Source organism: Clytia hemisphaerica, unplaced genomic scaffold (assembly GCF_902728285.1).
Source record: "Clytia hemisphaerica strain Z4C2 unplaced genomic scaffold, Clytia hemisphaerica genome assembly, whole genome shotgun sequence".
Classification (NCBI taxonomy): Eukaryota; Metazoa; Cnidaria; class Hydrozoa; order Leptothecata; family Clytiidae; genus Clytia; species Clytia hemisphaerica.
Genome location: NW_027103262.1, coordinates 328,870 through 348,445, shown reverse-complemented (window position 1 = coordinate 348,445; position 19,576 = coordinate 328,870). Strand labels below are relative to the sequence as shown.

The following is a 19,576-nucleotide window of genomic DNA, read 5'->3' as shown; positions in this document are numbered from 1 at the left end:
AATCCCCATAAGTTTTGAATACACTATATACTGACCAGGATTTTCTTTACTCTAGCTCAACTAGAGCTCAACTAGAGTTGAAAGATATTCACCTCGCTCATTTGATTTTCAGGGGGTTGTGAATCAATAAACACTTTCGCTTTCTCTTTCAACTTTTTCCGTTGTATCGACATCAAGTTCAATTTCTCAGCTCGTTCGTCTGCCGGTATTTTTGAAGCTGTCTCCATGGCGACAGGGTCATTATCAATGGAATTGACGAGATCAAGAAGAACATTTTGTTCGTTTTCGTGTTTTTTCTCCATTTCACCGATGACAGCATCTTGTTTGGCAATCGTTGTCCCTGGAGACAGACAAAATCGAATAAACAAATGGTAGGTCCACCCAAATTTCTATCTTATTGGGTTCGAATAATTTGAAAGGAGGGGGAGGGGTTTTGTTTGTTGCCTTTTACAATGACAAGAACCTGAGAGCCACCCCTCCCCCTGTATTGGTCAAGTTATCTCTCGCCCTCACAGGGGCGGGACAATTTCGGTTGTCCGCCATCTGTCTTACGTTCCCGCCTCATTGCTCGCATTAGCATTAACCTCATAACTAGTATTTCTCATCAATTTTTCTTCAACAAAAACGTTAACTGTAAATATTGTATTAAAGTTGTTTTATTTTTTTTTCTATATACCATTTATGGTGATTAAAGAGAAATCAAAAATTAGTTTCAAACTCAAAGGAAAGGGTCATTTTACAGACAGGATAAGAAAATTTTGTCCCATTTGGAACCTCAAGAGAGATTGAACAAGCTAGATGCTGAATGGACCTACCTGATGATAAAAGTTAGATAGCAATGCGAGGAGAAAAAAATCAGTCAGAAAATGTAGCGTTTAGCGAAAATGCATAACGCAATAAATTCATCGTTGATTGTTGATGGGGGGAGAGGGAAGGGTTGTAGGGAAAAAATAAATAGATGGTGAGCATTGTTATCAATAATGTTCTTATGTGAAAACATAAAAATACAATGAAAAAAATCTACTGAGAATCTGCAAAAACGGCGATTTCCGGCATTTTCAACCGGAAAAAAAAATTTCTCAAAAATCGAACTCAGTCATAATTTGAGCATTGCGAATACGCATCTTTCTGCAAAAAAATCAGAAAAAAATAAAGGTGAAAATTCGAGAAAATGTAAAAAAACCGTTTTTTCCGGCATATTTCCGGCATTTTCGGCCGGAAAAATTTTTTTTCGAAAATCAGGCTCCGTCACATTTTAGGTATTGTCATATTGCAAAAGTGTGCAAAATTTCATAAAAAAACATAGAGTACAGCTCGAGAAATTCAAGAAATACTGTCTTTCCGTCAAAAATAGGTTGTTCCGGTGATTTTTAAATAGTTCCGGCTTCAAAAATCAATTTTATTGAAAATTGAAACATGCTTGATGGTGGGCATTGCAATTAATAATGTTTTTGAATGAAAAAACAACCAATTATAAGGAAAAAGTCCAATGGAAATCCAGAAAAACGGCGATTTCCGGCATATTTCCAGCATTTTCGGCCGGAAAAAAATTTTTCTCAAAAATCGGACTCAGCCATGTTTTGGGCAATATTAATACGCATCTTTGAGCAAAAAATCAGAAAAAACTAATGATAAAATCTCGAGAAAATGCCAAAAAAACAGTTTTTCCAGCATATTTCCGGCATTTTCGGCCGGAAAAAAATGTTTATCGAAAATCGGGCTGCGTCACTTTTTAGGTATTGTCATTTTACATCAGTGTGCAAAAATTCATAAAAAAATATAAAGTACAGCTTGAGAAATTCAAGAAATACCGTTTTTCCGGCGAAAATCGGCTATTCCGGCGATTTTTAGATAGTTCCGGCTTCAAAAATCAGTTTTATCGACAATTGAACCATGCTTGATCGTGTACATTGCTATTAATAATGTTTTTGCGTGAAAAAACAACGAAATATAAGGAAAAAGTCCAATGAAAATCTGCAAAAACGGCGATTTCCGGCATATTTCCGGCATTTTCGACCGGAAAAGAATTTTTCTCAAAAATCGGACTCTGCCATGTTTTGGGCATTGCTAATACGCATCTTTGTGCAAAAAATCTGAAAAAACTAATGATGAAATCTCGAGAAAATGCCAAAAAACCGGTTTTTCCGGCATATTTCCGGCATTTTCAGCCGGAAATGATTTTTTTTCAAAAATCGGGCTCCGTCACATTTTGGGCATTAACATTTTGCATCATTGTGCCAAAAATCAGAAAAAACTAATGAGCCAATCTTGAGAAAAGCTGGTAACAGACGGACGGACGAACGAACGGACGGACGGACGGACGGACAAAGGTTAATTTATAGGACCTCCAGGTAGGTCCAAAAAAGTTAGTGTGAATATTGTTACCTTCACTGGATTATTGTACAGGGGGTTTTGCTTAGGTAAAATTAAGTGCTGGGTATGTGCGGACTTTTAGGGTCAATTTTCCAATCTTTCCAAGTCTCTTTAAAGGTTAGACTAGAGTCTACTTTTGGCTAAACTTTACTTTTTGATAATTCTTTATGACACCGAGTCCAGTGAAGTAGACTAGGAGCGTTTAGCAATTTTGAGAGAAAATGTTAAAATCCAAATAACAATAAAACTACTTGGAGTTAAAAGATATAATCAAAAAATGAGAAACAAACATCAATAACAAATTTGCAATCCCTTATTCTCACATAAAAACATTGCTTAATACTGTTTTTACCTTCCAAAAACAATTAAAATCTAAGCAAAAGCATATTACCGTATACTACCGGGCCACTTAATCGCACCACGCATGCTATAAAAAAAGCTTTAAATGGACCCCGGGTTACTCTAAAAGTACATATAGAAATAAATAAGTCTCTCTAATGAAAGAGAATTTTTTTTCGAAAATTAACTTTTACCAGGGGGTGTTCTTTTACTCTTAAAGTCGGTTTTCGGAGTTCCGGTTCGCAGATTCCCGACATTCTCCTACCGGAACCCGGAACCCGGAACCCCGAATATTCGGGAGCGAATAAGTACGAAAAAGTTGACTTAATAAAAAGAGTTTTCGAGGACTCACGTAGCCTGGATATCCAGACTGTAAACTATTTCACAGTTTATTTTATTTAAGATCATGTTTCTGGTTTACGGTCTGGTCCAACTAATACGTCCTGCTGGGATATTTGTCCCCGCACATATGTGTGAGTGCATCTACTAATTGGTTAAAAAGCGTCCAGTTACTAAGCAGAATATTTGCGGGATGTTTTATATTTTTCTATGTGCGTGCATAATTTATGACAAAAGCTGACCTTGCAAAAAAAAGACAAACAAATGAAAATGAAAACACAGGTTCATTTCTAAACAAAATTACCGATGGAAAGGAGCCTTTATAAAATGTGGTTGATGTTTTGATGTAGTTTAAAATAGTTTTGAAAGTTTCTTGAGTTTGTAAAGAGGTTTTATGGTAAGTTAATTATGTGTGTCTGCCTGGGTTTCCAAAGTTTAGTTTTGATAGTCTGTCAACAAGGGTTCACTCACAGACAGTATCAAACAAACTGTACCCGATTTTTTTAGTTACACCAGACTCTAAAATTTTAGAAACTTTGTATGTTGAGGTAAGGGTTTTTTTTCTGAAATTTTGAGTTTGGGTACCCAGGCTAGGACTCATGAAGTAACCTCCTATTCATCTCAGATAGAGGCTTCTTATCTCAGATAGAGGGTTATTTTCCTCTCCGTCACGAGAGTCTCATGAGAATTGAAGTATCATGAAAAATGTAAAGCAACTTGCGTCATTTATGTTTATTTTTTTAAACTACAGACAAAGACAAAAGCTTAGATTTGTTATTATTTTTGATATATGCATTGGAATTTGATACCTTTCCTATAAAACACTCAGCAGAAAATTTTCTGTTTCTTTTTTTTGTAGAATGTTTGTGTGTTTGTAGTGAATTTTACAAGACGACGTTGTTGTACTTTCATGCTCGATCTTTTATCCGTTTATTTTACTGTGGATTATTTTCAAAAACCATGCTTCTGTTATTACAAAAAATCCGACGACTTTTGACTTTTGAAACCATTAGTTTGGAAAAGAAAACTTAGTTTTTTTTTCGTCTTGGCAGAAATGGCTTTCAAATGGTTTTCAAAGGTTAACCCTTTAAGTTCCACGGTCATTTTTTTCTAAGTTTTTTAAAGAAAATCACTAGTTCAAATTTTAAAGGCTTATAATATCTCCGGATCTAGAAGGAGTTACAAACTCGTTTATAGTTCGTTGGATAGCTTAGAGTCTCTTGGAATGGCGGGGTGGGCGGTGGTAAAGGCTGGGCGGTGGTAAAGGCTGCGCGGACCTGCCTATGAATGATAGAAAGGTGCCCAGTTGTAAAACTTCAATTAATTCGCTACAGGACAGAATCAAGTAAAACAGGGCCAATTTTTTGGAGGTTCTTGAATCACTCGTTGACCGAAAATGGTCAAAAAACGGTCAAATTCTTCAAAAAGTGGATTTTTGTCAAATTATTTGGCTTAAAATCTCGCTGGAAAGACTCACTTTTGATTTTAATTTTACTTGACCATGAAACCCAATCCAATTCCTACGAGTTAGGCCAAAAATGACGATTTTTAACTTTAACATTACAGTGGGGCTTCACCCTCCTATATAGCCCATGTCTAGTATACTCGTCATTGGTACTTACTTAAAGGGTTAATAGAAGTAAACCTTGTTTGAGATTCTTGAATAGTTTTGATCGCCCTTGTCCATTTTAATCGAGATTTTACTAGTTGATTTTCGGTATATACACTTCACGTTTTTTTTATAAAAACAAACTATATAAAAACATAAGGCTTTCCTGGCCAGAACAAGTTAAGAACATTTTAAGGTTTTTTGAACTCAAAAACACCCTATTTCTTAGGAAAATGGTCAAAATAAGAACATGTTAAAACTCAAAAAGTTAAGAACATCCGAGGGCTTCAAAAATTTTGGATGTTCTTATAAAAAAGACGTGTTTTTTTCTGCAAGAGCCAGTAAACTTCTTGATGAGGCTCGGCTGTTCTTATTTTTTATCACTTTGAGCCTCAAATTATTTTTATCATGTTTTTTAATTTATAGGGAGTTATTGAGGCGTTGTACCCTATTTTTACTACCCCCTCCTAATAGCTTGAAATTTAGCAATTCTCAGCATTATTCTTAAATTGTTCTTATTTTTGGCAATTTTGAGCCTCATTGTTCTTATAAAAAAGTGTATGAAATGGTTTGAACTCTTTCTAGAAACAACAAGACATTTAATCAAATCTTTATTTCTAAATCAATTTAGTGATTGAGACATGAATAATGGTCCAACCCATCTCCATCACCTGCAACTCTTCGGTTTGAGTCAAGTTGGCCAGTACGCTCTACAAAAATTACTCAGTTATTTTTGCATGTTAGTTGAACCCACAGCACAAAGTGAAGGTCAAGCATTGAGTGTGATTCTAACCCGAAGAAAAAATATTGCAAACGGATTTCAAAGTTTCAAGACTAACCCATCAGTGACTGGAACTGTTTATCAGGATCTGAAAAAAGGTATTTTTCAGAACGAAATCCCTATTCATCTATTGGATACAAACTCTTTAGTTGAAATTTTACGCGATATTGAAGATTTTTCATGCTCTTCAAAATATGAAAGTCATTTGCAATGCAAGGACTCCGTCAATCACCAGAAACCAGTCCAGTGTTGTTTTCAATGTGATGGCCATAAATGCTCAGTATGCTCCAAAGTAAACTGTGGCAAAAACTGTTGTATGACAAGCAAGAAATGTATGCATAAATGCCAGCAATGCAACTCAAAGTCTTTCGAATGCAGAGATATCAAATATGTTTGTTGTCGATCTTGCTACACGTGTTTACATTGCGTTATCAAATCAAATGGCTTCAATTCACAGCAAGAACTCTTGGAAAAGTCAATCACTTTAACTTTAAACAAGAAACTTTGTGAGATGCAAGAGTTAAGACTAGCAATTTCTATCGTCCATACTTTCAGGAACATCGCTATGCATTTGACCGAAGTTAAATGCACTGATATGGACAACGGTCGTTTCAGCGATGCAAATGCGCCAGGATATTGCACTTCTTGGCAAACGATTAAAGATACAGTTTGGTTCGCTGTTAAAGTGTTGTTAGACTTTTTGAAAGATAAAGGATCAATAAATGATTTTGAGCTGCGAGAGCATAGTACTGAGCTTTTATCCATCTGTACTGCTTCGGCAAAAAGCGATCTCTCAATGTACAGTAGCAAATTTCAAAAGTATTTACGTATCGAAGGTGTGGTAGATATAAGCGAAAAATTAAGGGCTTTAGACATAAAAGCCGACGAGCTTCTGGATGAAGCTGCCAAAAATAATTTGGCAACAGAAACTTTAAGAACATTCATAAAAAACAAACCATTGAAAATTGATGCAACGTTTCGTTTTGAAGATGATCTCAATTTTGATTTGAGATGTAAAGAAGCAAAGGCGATGCGACAGGGGTTCAAGAAAGCTGCCGAGCAATATTTCAAAACGAAAGAAATCAATACTAAAATGATCGGTTTTAGATATACACAAGAACGCCCTTCGAAACCTGAAGCTCTTCTCATAGAGTTTAAAATAAGTTCAAATGAGATTTCCCTGCAAATGTACAATGATATAGATTCAGAAAAAGCAGAAGAACTTTGGAGTGATATTGAAAAGGAATTGGTATCGAAATTACCGATCGCTGAAATTAAACTACAACGCTGGGACGAAGGATCAATTATTATACATTTTTCACTTCTGAAAAAAGATGGCACCCCTTGGTTGAGTGAGGAGAAAGTTTTAATAGATTCAACATTAACTTCTATCTCAAATAATGTTGAACAGAATATCTTATCTACTGAATGTCACTATAACATACTAAACAATGATATTGATCCTGCTGTAGATCCCAAAGATGGATTTGAAATTGCTGTAAGCTTCTATGTGAATAGCACTTCAAAAGACAACACTGATTTGTTGAAAGATTTCAATAGTGAATCACTGATGAAGATTTGCAAAACAGAAATACCACAATTCAAGAACGAATTCAAGCCCAAAGGTATCTAGCTTTCCTAGGAAATTCAAAATTGACAAACCGTCACCCGTTTCATCCGTCATTGAGCAACATTTTTGTTATTACTGAGTAAATTTACTTTGCTAAACACAACCATGGATTTATGGCCCGGCGGTACTAGGTTTGCTAGGTGACGGGTATATCTGAGCCAAAGTTCGAAAATCGACCCTTAGAGAGAGACATTTTTTGCTCGTACATACCCGGCACCCATTTTGCCCCTATATTCTAAGTGTCATGCTAATTAAAAACATAGGCTTGGTTTTCGAAAAAAGATACGGGGAAATTATTTCAAACAATTTATATTTTTTTAGGTATTTCCACAACGAACCAAAGCTCAACCCAAATACCCACCGGAGGATGCAAAAAAGAAGAGAAATACGGTGAGCAGATGTTATTGTCACCCCTATGCCATACTTTACTACAGTTGACAAAACAAGAATTCCTTGTATTTACAAAAACTCAGGTAGAAAGAATCTTACGATTGACTGGTACATTTTTATTGAGTGGGAAACGGAGAGGTATCCTGACCGGGTCACTGATCTCAAACTACTTGACTGGATCTGGCTTTCTGAAAAGCGCGTTCAGTTTTAGGGCAGTTTTAGTCCGCCATCTTATTTTGCGATTGCAATGTTTTGAACTTCGAACGTTCGAAAATCTAAGGTAAATTGGAAAACAACATGGCGGAGTAGTAGACTTTAAAACTGGACAAGATTCCACGGGAAATCTGGGAGTAGTTTCCTTATCTAGTGTGCCCAAGGGGGGTCTTTAGGCAAAAGGGGTGCCGGGTATGTGCGAGCCATAAGGATCTCTTTTTCGCACCCTTGATAGTCTAAGAAAGGTTGTTTATGTTTACGTTAACCGTTTTGGTGCTCATTTCTTTTCTTTTAGATGATTCTATTTTGAGTGATATTGAAATGGAGGAGGTTTATCGACAATGGCAAAAGCTTTTAGAGGAATCACCAACCCATTGGTTCACTGAAGAAATGCAATTATTCCTCATAACACAGAGCGAATTGTCAAGAAAAGACTCAAAGACAAAAATACAAGTCAAATCTTTTGTTGAATGGATCTTTAACGCAAAAATCAAGCATATACTTATTTCTAGTATGCATGTTAACGCTCTAGATACGACCGACCCAATGTTTAAACTTTTACCATCGACAACACAAACGTGCAACTCCTTTCTTGAAGATCTGGAACGTAACAGTTCCAGAATAGCTTTTAAGACAGATCGGCAAAAGGATTTCCACATATATATGCGCAGATTGGCGAGGATGTCAATGGCAGGTATGACCATAAGCTCGGCGATGAGAGATCTAATGAGAATTTATCCGCAAGATGAGCTGAACATTAAATTGTTATTTGAATTTCAGGTACTAGCAGTTAAGCGAGTGGCTCTACACAAATTTTGCTACGAATTTCCTGAATACCGTGTAAAAATTGTAAATAATACATTGTATATGGATCGTCTTCCCAAAAGCTTGCTTGACCATGGAATTCTGCGACTGAATGATTCGGCAGAATTGGCAGCATTATGTAAATTATTAGACGAGATACAACTTCCACTAAGATGCCCTTTGCTAAAACATTCCCAGATTGAGTCATTCAATTTTGACTTGAATGGAGATGCTGAAAAGCTATTATCAAAGTTAACGGATGATAGCAAGCCTATGGTAGAGCTGCCTGGTACCTTCATTAAAAATGGGGTACTTCAAATAAACGGATCAGAAGAGACAAGAAAAATGATTCGTTTTATTAATATTACCAATATCAGAGTGAATCATGAAGATATAGAAAGCGCAAATGTCGATTTACATTACTATGCTGAATCGAGTACAATTAAAACGTTTCTACAAGCAATACATTGCAGTCGATTGTACCTACCTGAAGACATGGTTGAAAATGGCATCCTAACGATTGACTGGTCAGATAAAATTGAAAATTATTGTGATTTACTATACTCTTTGGAGTTTGACGTTCATTGCACAACGCCGGTAAAAACTCTATATCTGACATATCTGACATGTTTTACACGTTACAACGATCGAGTAGATTATTTGGTGGAGAAACTCAACTGCGAAATAGAAATAACTGAACATCAAGTTAGTTATGCATTAGAAATGATGATTGGAGGATACAGACGCCACCTCTATTTGAACTTATTAAAAAGATCAAAACTGGCCGATATCGCTGTGGAAATCCCATATCAGATTATTGAAAATGGAAAGCTTGTTATAAAATTGAATAGCCAAGAATTTATACAAATTGTCAACGATAAAGATATTCAACTGATACCAATCACTTCTGGAGAAGCTCAGATCGGACATTCGTTTTATATGACATTCTACGGAAATCAAAAATCAGTTCAAGAATTGGTCAATTTTCTTGAGAAAGCCCAAATAAAAGTTGTAGATTTATATGGAAAGAAAACCATTAATGTGTCGGAAGGGTATACAGAATTATTTCGGGCATTTCATGTAATTCCACTCTAAAGCAGGACTGTGAGGTGGACGATTGTAATTCATAAGGGTCAAGGAAATTTCTTTTCCTATTTTGTTAATATACTCTTTCTATTGTTTCATAGTTTTTCAGGTGTCTGTTGCGTATTAAAAAAAGTTTTTGATTCTGTAAAGTCACAAGAAACTTATTTTTCTTATCGGTAAAAATTCTCTTTACAAATTCTTTTTAATAATTACATCCAAAGATTTTAAGGCCTTCGTTTGTTCTTATCTTTTGGAGTTTTAAACCTAGTAAAGTTCTTAGAATTTCACCATTTTGTGACTATTTTAGTGCGAATTCCTAAGAAATTGAGTAATTTTTTTTAGTTCTTAGAGGTTTTGTTTTTAAATAAGACTGATACCGTTTGCTTACTCATCAATTTTAATTCAAAAGCTTTTTTACATTGGATTGACACGAATGTAGGGCAAGGTTGGTCAGAAAGACGAAAAGAAAAACAATTTTTGCTTATATCAGCATAATATAACAATAGCAAGACACTATGTGTCTGATATGAAACGGAAACACTTATGTAAAAATAAAACCTTTAAAGTCTTAAAATGATCGCAACTTCTTTTAATATTTCATTCTCATAAAAACGTCAAGATTGAATCAAAAAGATTTTTGGGATACCAAGATTTCTAAACAGTCCTCGATATATAATATTTAATTTTTGTTAAAACTTAGAATTTAATCATAATTTTTCCGTTTCAATTATTGTCTTAGCGTAAAAGAATCGATTATGTTTTTTTATGAAATCATCTGGAGATTCAGAGAATTCAAAAACCTTATAACAGCAATTCACTGAAGAATAAATAATGAGGCCCCCCAGCGGACCCTCAATTCACATTCACAATTCAATTTTTTTTCGAAATTCGCGCATTCACGCAAATTTACCTCGAGTTTCACGCAATAACCCAATTTTTCAGAAAATTGGAAAATTTTCAGCAAAAATCAGGGAAACATAGGAAAATCGGGAACATTGCACACAATCAGTGGAAAAAAGGGAAAATTCACGTATTCACGCACAAAATAGCCCAGATTCACTCATTCACGCAGTCAAAAAGTGGATTTTCACGTTCACGCAAGTTTTTTCAATTCACGCATTCACCTACTTTGACCCTTTGTCTGCTTATAATTCTAGGTTAAGGATTGCCTTATTTTTGACCTTCTTAAACAGCATTGGTTGATAATCAGGTAGCAAATAATATCATCCTGATGAGTTGCTACAGCATTTGTTACGAGGATTTGTTGTGCCAAATTTCGACCATTAATTTAAAAAATGATCCTTTGCTCATCTTCCAAAACTTCGCTTGAAACCTTTTCAAGCTAAAAATTGAAGGATTTTTGAGAATCCCGAGATGTTCGACTTCGATGTATGCGTAATAAATTGTGTAAAACATAAAATAGACACACGATAAGTTCGTGGTGAAAAGTTCTCGAAGATCTTCCGTTACACACAAAGGTTCAATGAAGGTTTTTAAGGCTTCTCAAACCCGGGGGGGGGGGGGGTTACCAACTGACGGTATGTGCGGCGAAAAAATTGGCTTTTAGAATCGCACCCTTACAGTGCAGAAAAAAAATCGGTGAAATTCATGAGAGGGAAACAAACTTCAAAAGATTCATTTGAATCTTTAATAGGTTTGACGACTCCTACTGCGTGAGTTTGAGTTAAGGAAAAATAAAGGAGGAAAAATGAACAAACCTTCTCTTTGTAGTTGTTCCACTTCAGACAAATCATCTTTCTGGTCTTGATTTTCTTCGTCTTCCAATTTTTCTGCTTCTGTCTTCTCACCTGCGCTTTCACTTTCGTTTTCCTTTTGTGTACGCTGTTCTTCCAATTTCTTTTTACGGGTGGCGATACGTTCACGAGCTAGCTGTTCTTGACGACCTCGCTCGTTCTCAAGACTGGAAAAAACAAGTCGAGTTGGTTTTAATTAATTAAAGGTCAATGCGATTTCAATGCGATTTCAATAGACTTTCAATATCTTTCCTTCTTGGATAAGTTAACCAAATCAGACAGCTTGAAACTAGTTATGATGCTAATTTAAACCAACCAACTATTTAGACATTCGATCTATAGGTATGATAAAGTTTTTTACCAGTGGCGTGGTAGCAGGCAGTGGTGGCCTGGCAGGGGGTGCAGGGTATGCAGTGCACCACCCAGAAAGACCTAAGAGGGGCGCCAAAAAAGCTTTTCAAGGGGGCGCCAAATTTCTTTTTGATGTTTGATTGGGCGATTTGGCGCCCTTTGACACCTATAAGTGCAATGTAATTTCTTTTTCGCCTGCGGCGCTTCGTTTTATTTTACGAATTTTTTCAAAACTACTATCAACAATGAATTGCGAAAAGTCAAAGCAAGAGAAGTGTTGTGTATTCACCAGGGGTTAAAGAGGATGCTCACCCCCAAAATGAGAGATTGATCGAAACTGCTCGCTGTGGTTTTTGTGGTCTTATGCGGACTAAGTTTCTCCTATTTAGAATATCTTTTAAGCTGTTTGAGCTTTCTTACACCAAATTTTTTCAATTACAAAGAAGCCTTATTCCTGCCAACTTTCGAATTTTTGGGGCCTCTTTCAGCCATTGATCTTTAATGGAGAGTAAAGTAAGATCAGGAAATGACAAGGAAATAGATATCGAGTTATCATTACCACCACCTTCGTATAAATAAAAGTTTGTTAACTCAGAGATTCCGGGCGTTAATTTCAACCAGTCACTGCTCTTACAGTTTAATATTTTCACTTAATGGTGGAGGGCGCATACTTTTCTTTTTTTTTTGGGGGGGGGGGGCGCCCAAAATATAAAGGGCGAAAGAAATACGCCTCTGATTACTAATTTTGGCGCCCCTTTGCTTTTTTACATCTTAGAACTGGCAGTTTTCAACGAAAAAAGAAAAACTACCAAACAATTTTCGTGCTTGCTACGTCTAATCAAAATCTACTACAATTGCCTCCTCAACACGCTACTGTTTTTTACCCAAGCATTATGTAGAATTAAAAAAGTAATGAACGGGAAGGGGCCTATCCCCTTTTCCATTTGATCGAATGTTGATCTGTAGCGCAACACCTATTTTCGGCTATACCAGTTACTTTCACAATCAGATTACCCAATCTAAGCTAATCATCCTCTGAATCAGCAAGTTGGGTTGTAAGGCAACGGTAATTATCTGAAACCTCCGGTGAAGAAAAAAAACAGAAAAATAGTCTCATAACCATCATTTTTAAGGGAAAAACAGCATCATATAAAAATAAGCATAAAATACCTAGCGTCTTTCTTGGCTTGATTTGTTTTTGCAAGATTCAACACAAGTGCTGCCCCATCATATTTCTCTTCTCGTTTGATCTTCATGGCGTCTCGCCTCAACTTGGCCAATGCTAATTGTCTTTCTCGTTCACTGGATTCTTTTGAGGCCGTTGTTTTCATCATGCTCAAAATCGCATCCTGTGAAATGATAAAAAGGGAGAATAGAGTTTCATACATACCGAAATTTAGTTGAGTTAAGACCATGTTCGCACGTGACGATTCTGTTTCGCTCCGAAACGAAATGAAGCCATTCTATTGGTTAGAAGTGACGTAACATATAAATGTAACCAATAGAATGGCTTCATTTCGTTTCGGATCGAAACGGAACCGTCACGTGAGAACACGGTCCAAATCTTGATTTAAAGGGATAATCAGATGGTCTGAGATTTTAAGGGTACCTGTTCTTATACATGAGAAAACGTGATTCCCCAAGTAGTTTTGTCAACTGACAAGTCAATGTCAGGATATTCCACTTTAAATTTTCGAATTCTGAGCTCTTTCCAACGTGAAAGGTCCGCGAAAGGTCCCACTGTTTTTTTTTTGAACTTCCTGAGAAGTTTGTCTGACTTGTCGAAGGTGAGATATATTTCAGGGGGTCTAGTAGAATTTCCTCAAAGATAATCGACAGTGTATATTGGACATTCTTGACTCAAAATAGGAATCTTCATGGTTTTATGTTCACATGATAAAAGGCAAGTAAAATAAAGTATAAAAGTGCTAGAAATAATTTACAAATGGTTTGCAGGACTTTACACTCTAAACCCCCTGACAGAAAGGTTTTCTTCGGAACCGTTTAAACGGCGATAATACTAAAAATTTGCTCCTCAACGGTCCGCATAAACAAATAAACGAAAGTGAAAGCAAATGTCTCTCGGAATTTTGTGAGTTTGTAAGCCAACTCGGTTTACAATAACAAACTGGAAAGCGCGATGCGAGATCCATAAAAAAACATGTCGACTACTTTTTGAGATCTTTTAAAAACCAAGAATTTGAGTTGGAGATTAAGAAACACTATTAAAGTTTTGGGTAAGGAAAAATACAGTCTGTTTTTCCCTGTAGGTTCAGTAGTGAAATATCTCAATCTTGGCAACCATCTGACCATCTGATTATCCCTTTAATAATAGTTTGGCAGAAACAAGACGGTTTAAACAGGGGGGGGGGGCACGCAGTTACTACAAGACAGTATGACACTACCGTGGTGGTACTGTATTCAGAAGCTATGAAAACAGTTACTACACAGTGTAGTAACTGCTGTTTGGGGGTGGTGCCAAACACTAAAACTAGCACTTTTGGTGTAGTAAGTGCTTATATTTTAATTCTTTTTAAAGAACTTTCAAATTTTTTCACAAAAAATAATTTTTTTTGTGAAAAAATTCTTTGTTAAAAAAAATATTTTTGTTATAAATGGACGAAAAAAAATTTTTGAAATTTTTCTCAGACCCAACTTTGAAATTATGCTTTCCCTAATTATCATTAAAATGTTCTCAAAAGCTGTTAACCAAGTAAATTAAAAGAAAATCTAGCACAAAAATGGCTTTAAGTTGAAAAATAATCGCAATTTAGGGTAATTTCGAGCATGTTTTTGATGAAATCACTCAAAAACAGGGGTGGTACCTGGAAATCTTTTCTGAAAACAGTTACTACCAAGGTGTAGTAACTGCAAAGGATGGTGGTCCTGAAAAAAGTATTGAAAAAGCACTTACTACACATCATGTCTTGTAGTAACTGCGTGCCCCCCCCTGGTTTAAAGGGAATTTGAATTAGTTTCTCAGGAAGATTAAAGGTGATTTCAATTTAAATCGAAAACGGGAACTTATCAAACAGTAAAACATCAAATTGGAGAGCGTTAACTGTATTATCAGTGTATAAGAATAGTAAAAAGTCTTACTCCTTTCCTGCAAATTCGAGAAAAAATTGATCTACCATCTACCATTTTAGACAGACAATATGAAATTCTTTTGGTATATAGAGATAGATAGTAAAACAAATTTATCGAAAAGTCAAAATTGATAAACGGGCACGGCAGTCTTAAGAACTTGATTCAAAATTTTGGTTTCTAAAACGAAAAGTAAGCTAAAGAGATAAAATTATAACACACCTTATCAGCTTCATATTGTTTTTGCAAGTCCACCAAAGCTTGGCTGCCATTTTGAATATCGGCTTCCGTATTTTCATCCTCTTCTTTCTCCTCATTTTCAATTTCATCCAACGATTTCCCTTCGGCTTTTGCTCGCTTCCGTTTCTCCATTCTCTCGCGCATCTTTTTGTCTTGTTTAGCTCGTGTTTTGCCGATAATTTTCTCCATACCAGGCAAGGCAATCGAGTCAAGGTTACTAAGAAAAAAATAAGAAGGCTTTAAACATGTGTTGGGTAACAACAAAACAGGCAAGGTGATGGAGTCAAGAATAAATCATAGGAATAGTTATTTCAAATGCGGTACAACAAACCAGTTAAAAAGCGTCCAAAACTATTGCTAGGTTCAAAGCCTACATGATTAAAAAAAATGCCTTCATACCTCTTACCAATTCTCTTTCAGATGCTGGCAGGGAATTCGGAAATATTGGAAATAATGAAAACAAAAATGATCTATTGGACTTACTTTATCGAGTCTTCATCATCAAGGTTGAATTCGTTCATTGCACGCATAGCTAGCAAGTTTTCCTGTTTCTCTTTCTCACTCATCGCTGCCCATTTGGCTTCCCCGAATTTCCTGCATATAAGGTGGAAAACTTTGTATGAACCTAATTTATACAAAAGCTCATTGTTCTCTCAGAAAGACATGTACACGTTTTTTTTTAAGAAACAACTAAATAACATGCTGAGGCTGAGAATGAGAAAATAACATTTTTTAATTCGTTTTTTTTTAAGAACCTTCCAATCAAAAGCACGTGATGTGCTAAAAGCAAAAGCATAAAGAAAGGTATCATCGCACTAAAGTTAGTGGTATATCCTAACTTACGCTTTTAGAGCTTCTTCAAAGATTTTGTCTTTGACTGCATCATATTTTTCCTTCAAAGCTTTGACTAGCTCCTCTTCCAATGCATCCGTGACTGGTTCGACAGGTTGTGAGAGGAGAACCGAGGCTAAATTGTCGTTCGTGTTCTTTTGGTATGCGTTATTTTGTAGTTGCAAAATTTGCTTCATTGTAGATAGACCCTAGAGTGCAAGAGAGAGAGAGAGAGAGAGAGAGAGAGAGAGAGAGTAAATGATAATAATTATGAATGCTGGAAAATTTATCAGCTTTTATATAGAACGGGAACAGTAACAAGATTTCATAACATATCGGGTGGAATTTGTCGGTAAAAAATTTGTCGGCGAAAAGTTTCGTTACTTGCCAATGATCTTTCTACGGACTATTTTTTAATCGACAAGGTAAATACGTATAAATCAGACAAATGGCTCTTTACTCATCAAATTCATTCCAAAATATTGCCTAGCTCAGTAGCGTAGACAGGGGTGAAGGAACATTTGCTTAGGAGAGCAGATTTAAGGGCACAGTAATCATGTTTTTATACCACGAATACCTAAGTGCTTTGTCGTAAAAATCTGCTCTCCTACGCAGATCGTTCTTCACCCCCTGTCTACGCTACTGTGGGCTAGTTTCAATTTTATGGGTAACAAAAAAAAAACAGAAAATTAATTTTTAAAAGTCATTGCAGTGGTGCATACCATGATAAGCTGAAGTACATTTGTACATTGAAGGGGGAAGATTTCTATCGACAAACCTTTTGATCAAGGTCTTTCATAATGTTGGAAGCTTCCCTATCTTGCTTATCTTGCAAATCAGCCAATAACTTGACAGTATGTTCTTCATCAGATTTCGTGTCATCTGTTACATGAAGCTGTTCCATCTTGATAGCCGCTGCTTCTTCGAAAATACTTTTTTGTTCTTCATTTGTTAAAGAACCGTCCTTATTCATTTTCTTACGAAGTTCCTATTAAAATCAAGGATACAGTCGTTTATAATACGTGTAATAGGGTAATATGAGTGTTATAGGATAATATGATCATTATTATGAGATAATAGTTGTTGTGAGGTAATAGCGAGTTTATGTGTCTGTGATTATGTATCGTGGAGACGAAAGGCCAACTGAGGACGATGGTAAACCTTTTACCGTCTTCGATTTGCAGGTTAGAGTTGCGGGTTATTCCTAATCGCTTCAGTCACTCCGCCGTCCTCAAAAGTACAAACACATAAACTCGCTATTACTAGTTTGTACAAAGATGTACTATAGTTTTGCTAACCATAACCCTTTTCTCTCTTAGAGCATGGAGGTATAAAGAAAGACAGGAGAAGTATGCTATTGTAACCAAGCTCGCCCTACGATTAAAAAAGTTACGATGTATGCATGCTCATAATCTCATATATCGTGCATTTTTAATGAGCTCTTTTATCCATAGGTTAAATCTTATTGGCTCATTTAAGCTTTAGAAATTAGATGAGACGAGATTCATTGTTTCTGACATCAGTGTAAGAAAATATTTGGACTAAAAAAAGGCCTGTAAACTTGGCAATCCTTCATCAAATGATAAGATTTTTCGATCAATGTTTTCTTTCAGGTGAACTCTATTGCTTGATACTTTCCTCCAAAATTCTCCAGCGACTTTATGTCTACAAATTGAGTCTGAAATCGTGTGTGCTTATAAAGAACTTTTCATTTTCTGGCTTGAGAAAATATCTTTTCAAAACAAAATTGAACGGATAGCGAAATGGAACATAAATTTGTTTCGTGGACGAAGTTTTATCTAATTTTCGTATATTAAAAGGCTAGAATCTTCAATACTGATTATTAGAATGTTCAGAGCAAACTTGAGTTCTACTAAAAAGTCTTATTTCATCGGGCGAGCTTAGAATTTCTTTTGATACATTTTATAAAAGAAATCAAAAGACTTTAACGACCAATTACCGACACATTCAACTCCTGTTTTCTTTATACCTCTATGCTTAGAGTTAGTTGTCTTGCATTCTAAACTAATTGAAGTCAAGGATAGAAATATTTCAAATTATGTATGAAAATTTAATGGGCTTTTTCAGAAAAATTTCTGTCCCCACTGTTGAGGATATTGTTTTTTCGAAGTCACGTACCCCCTGGATATCCGATACCCTCAACAGGGGGGGAGGGGTACGGAATATTTCTGGAAAAGCCCGATGCTAGAACTGCTTAATTATCATGATTGGACAAATATGGTAAGACTTTGAATACCGATAGTTCAAAAAGTTTAGCATTCTGTTGGTCTGGTGACATTTCCTTGACATTCTTGCGATGTTCGCTATCTGGCTGTTGTTGTAATGAAGTGATTTCCACCAACAATTCTCTCTCGTTCGAATGATGCTTCTCCATTGTTGATAGGATGTTTTCCTTAAATTAAAAGATTTAAATATTAAATTTTGAAGGGAAGTAATGTTTTTTCATAAAAATCAATTTTTTAGTGGAACTGTCTGTTCTTTGTTTTTAAAACGCTTTCAACCTCAATTTGTTCTTTACACGCCTTTTTTTATAAGAATGTCCATGATGAAAATGGCCAAAAAATTTAGAATACAATAAGAATAAAATCATCGTGGAATTTTGCTACTCAAGCTAAGAATGCCCCATTTAGAGCATTTTCAATTATAAATTGTCAATTACTCCCAAGTAAGGCTCACTCCCACAAAAATGCCATTTTATGCGTGAGACGTATGTACTAAATATTAAATCTAGTCTGAATTAGGATCCTAACCTAAGAATGATGTAAGAATATTTTAGGATGATTTTCCCAAAAAAGTTAAGAATATCCATGATGAAATGGATTTACACCATTCTTATAAAAAATCGCGTATTCACTGCTGGAGAGGTCAGATTTGGGGCTCCACTTTTCATAATCATCTTTCCAATGAGAAGTTAAACAAGTTGTACCTGGACTTGAATTGGGTCATCACTTTCAGAAGGATCCTCTTTAGTTTCACTAGACTCTGCTCGTTGTTGTTGTCGTTTATTCTTCAAAGCTTGTATGCGTTCACGGGCTAACTGCTCTTGACGGTTTCGGGCACCTTTGAGACTAAAACACAAAAACACTAGAAGCTCAAAAAGAAGTAAAGGCAGGTTCCTTCTCTTGAACAAGAAATGGAAAAGTTTGACATTTTGTTAGTTTTGTAAGGGTTTGTTTTATAACTATAATGGTTACTTGTGCCCCGTACCGTCTTACTTTCGTCTGTATACCTTATCGGGGAAAATTTTCGTCGGGGAAAAATATTCGTCACTTGCTCGTAATTGGTAAATGCATTAAGTCCGGGGAAAACTTTCGTCGGGGAAAAATATTCGTCACTTGCTGGTAGTTGGTAAACGCATTAAGGTCGGGGAAAACTTTCGTCGGGGAAAAATATTCGTCACTTGCTGGTAGTTGGTAAACGCATTAAGGCCGGGGAAAACTTTCGTCGGGGAAAAATGTTCGTCACTTGCTGGTAGTTGGTAAACGCATTAAGGCCGGGGAAAAACTTTCGTCGGGGAAAAATGTTCGTCACTTGCTGGTAGTTGGTAAACGCATTAAGGCCGGGGAAAACTTTCGTCGGGGAAAAATATTCGTCACTTGCTGGTAGTTGGTAAACGCATTAAGGCCGGGGAAAACTTTCGTCGGGGAAAAATATTCGTCAATTGCTGGTAGTTGGTAAACGCATTAAGGCCGGGGAGAATTTCGTCGGGGAAATATATTCGTCACTTG

At 36.0% G+C, this 19,576-nt stretch overlaps 2 protein-coding genes across 2 annotated transcripts in view; one reads left to right on the top strand and one right to left on the bottom strand.

Moving 5' to 3' along the window:
- Positions 1-19,576, bottom strand: part of LOC136799782 (trichohyalin-like) — a 63,401-nt gene that overhangs the window by 8,488 nt on the left and 35,337 nt on the right. The window contains exons 26-34 of the mRNA XM_067056493.1: positions 18,775-18,916; positions 18,085-18,240; positions 16,606-16,815; positions 15,840-16,036; positions 15,480-15,590; positions 14,979-15,213; positions 12,840-13,018; positions 11,283-11,485; positions 93-340 (exon numbers count right to left, since the gene is read on the bottom strand). Of these exons, the coding sequence (XP_066912594.1) occupies positions 93-340; positions 11,283-11,485; positions 12,840-13,018; positions 14,979-15,213; positions 15,480-15,590; positions 15,840-16,036; positions 16,606-16,815; positions 18,085-18,240; positions 18,775-18,916 (1,681 nt within the window). The remainder of the gene's footprint in view (positions 1-92; positions 341-11,282; positions 11,486-12,839; positions 13,019-14,978; positions 15,214-15,479; positions 15,591-15,839; positions 16,037-16,605; positions 16,816-18,084; positions 18,241-18,774; positions 18,917-19,576) is intronic.
- Positions 5,250-9,710, top strand: LOC136799793 (uncharacterized). The gene is made up of 3 exons (XM_067056503.1): positions 5,250-7,066; positions 7,393-7,461; positions 7,970-9,710. The coding sequence occupies exons 1-3, from the start codon at positions 5,302-5,304 to the stop codon at positions 9,571-9,573; spliced, it is 3,438 nt and encodes a 1,145-aa protein (XP_066912604.1). The 5' UTR covers positions 5,250-5,301; the 3' UTR covers positions 9,574-9,710.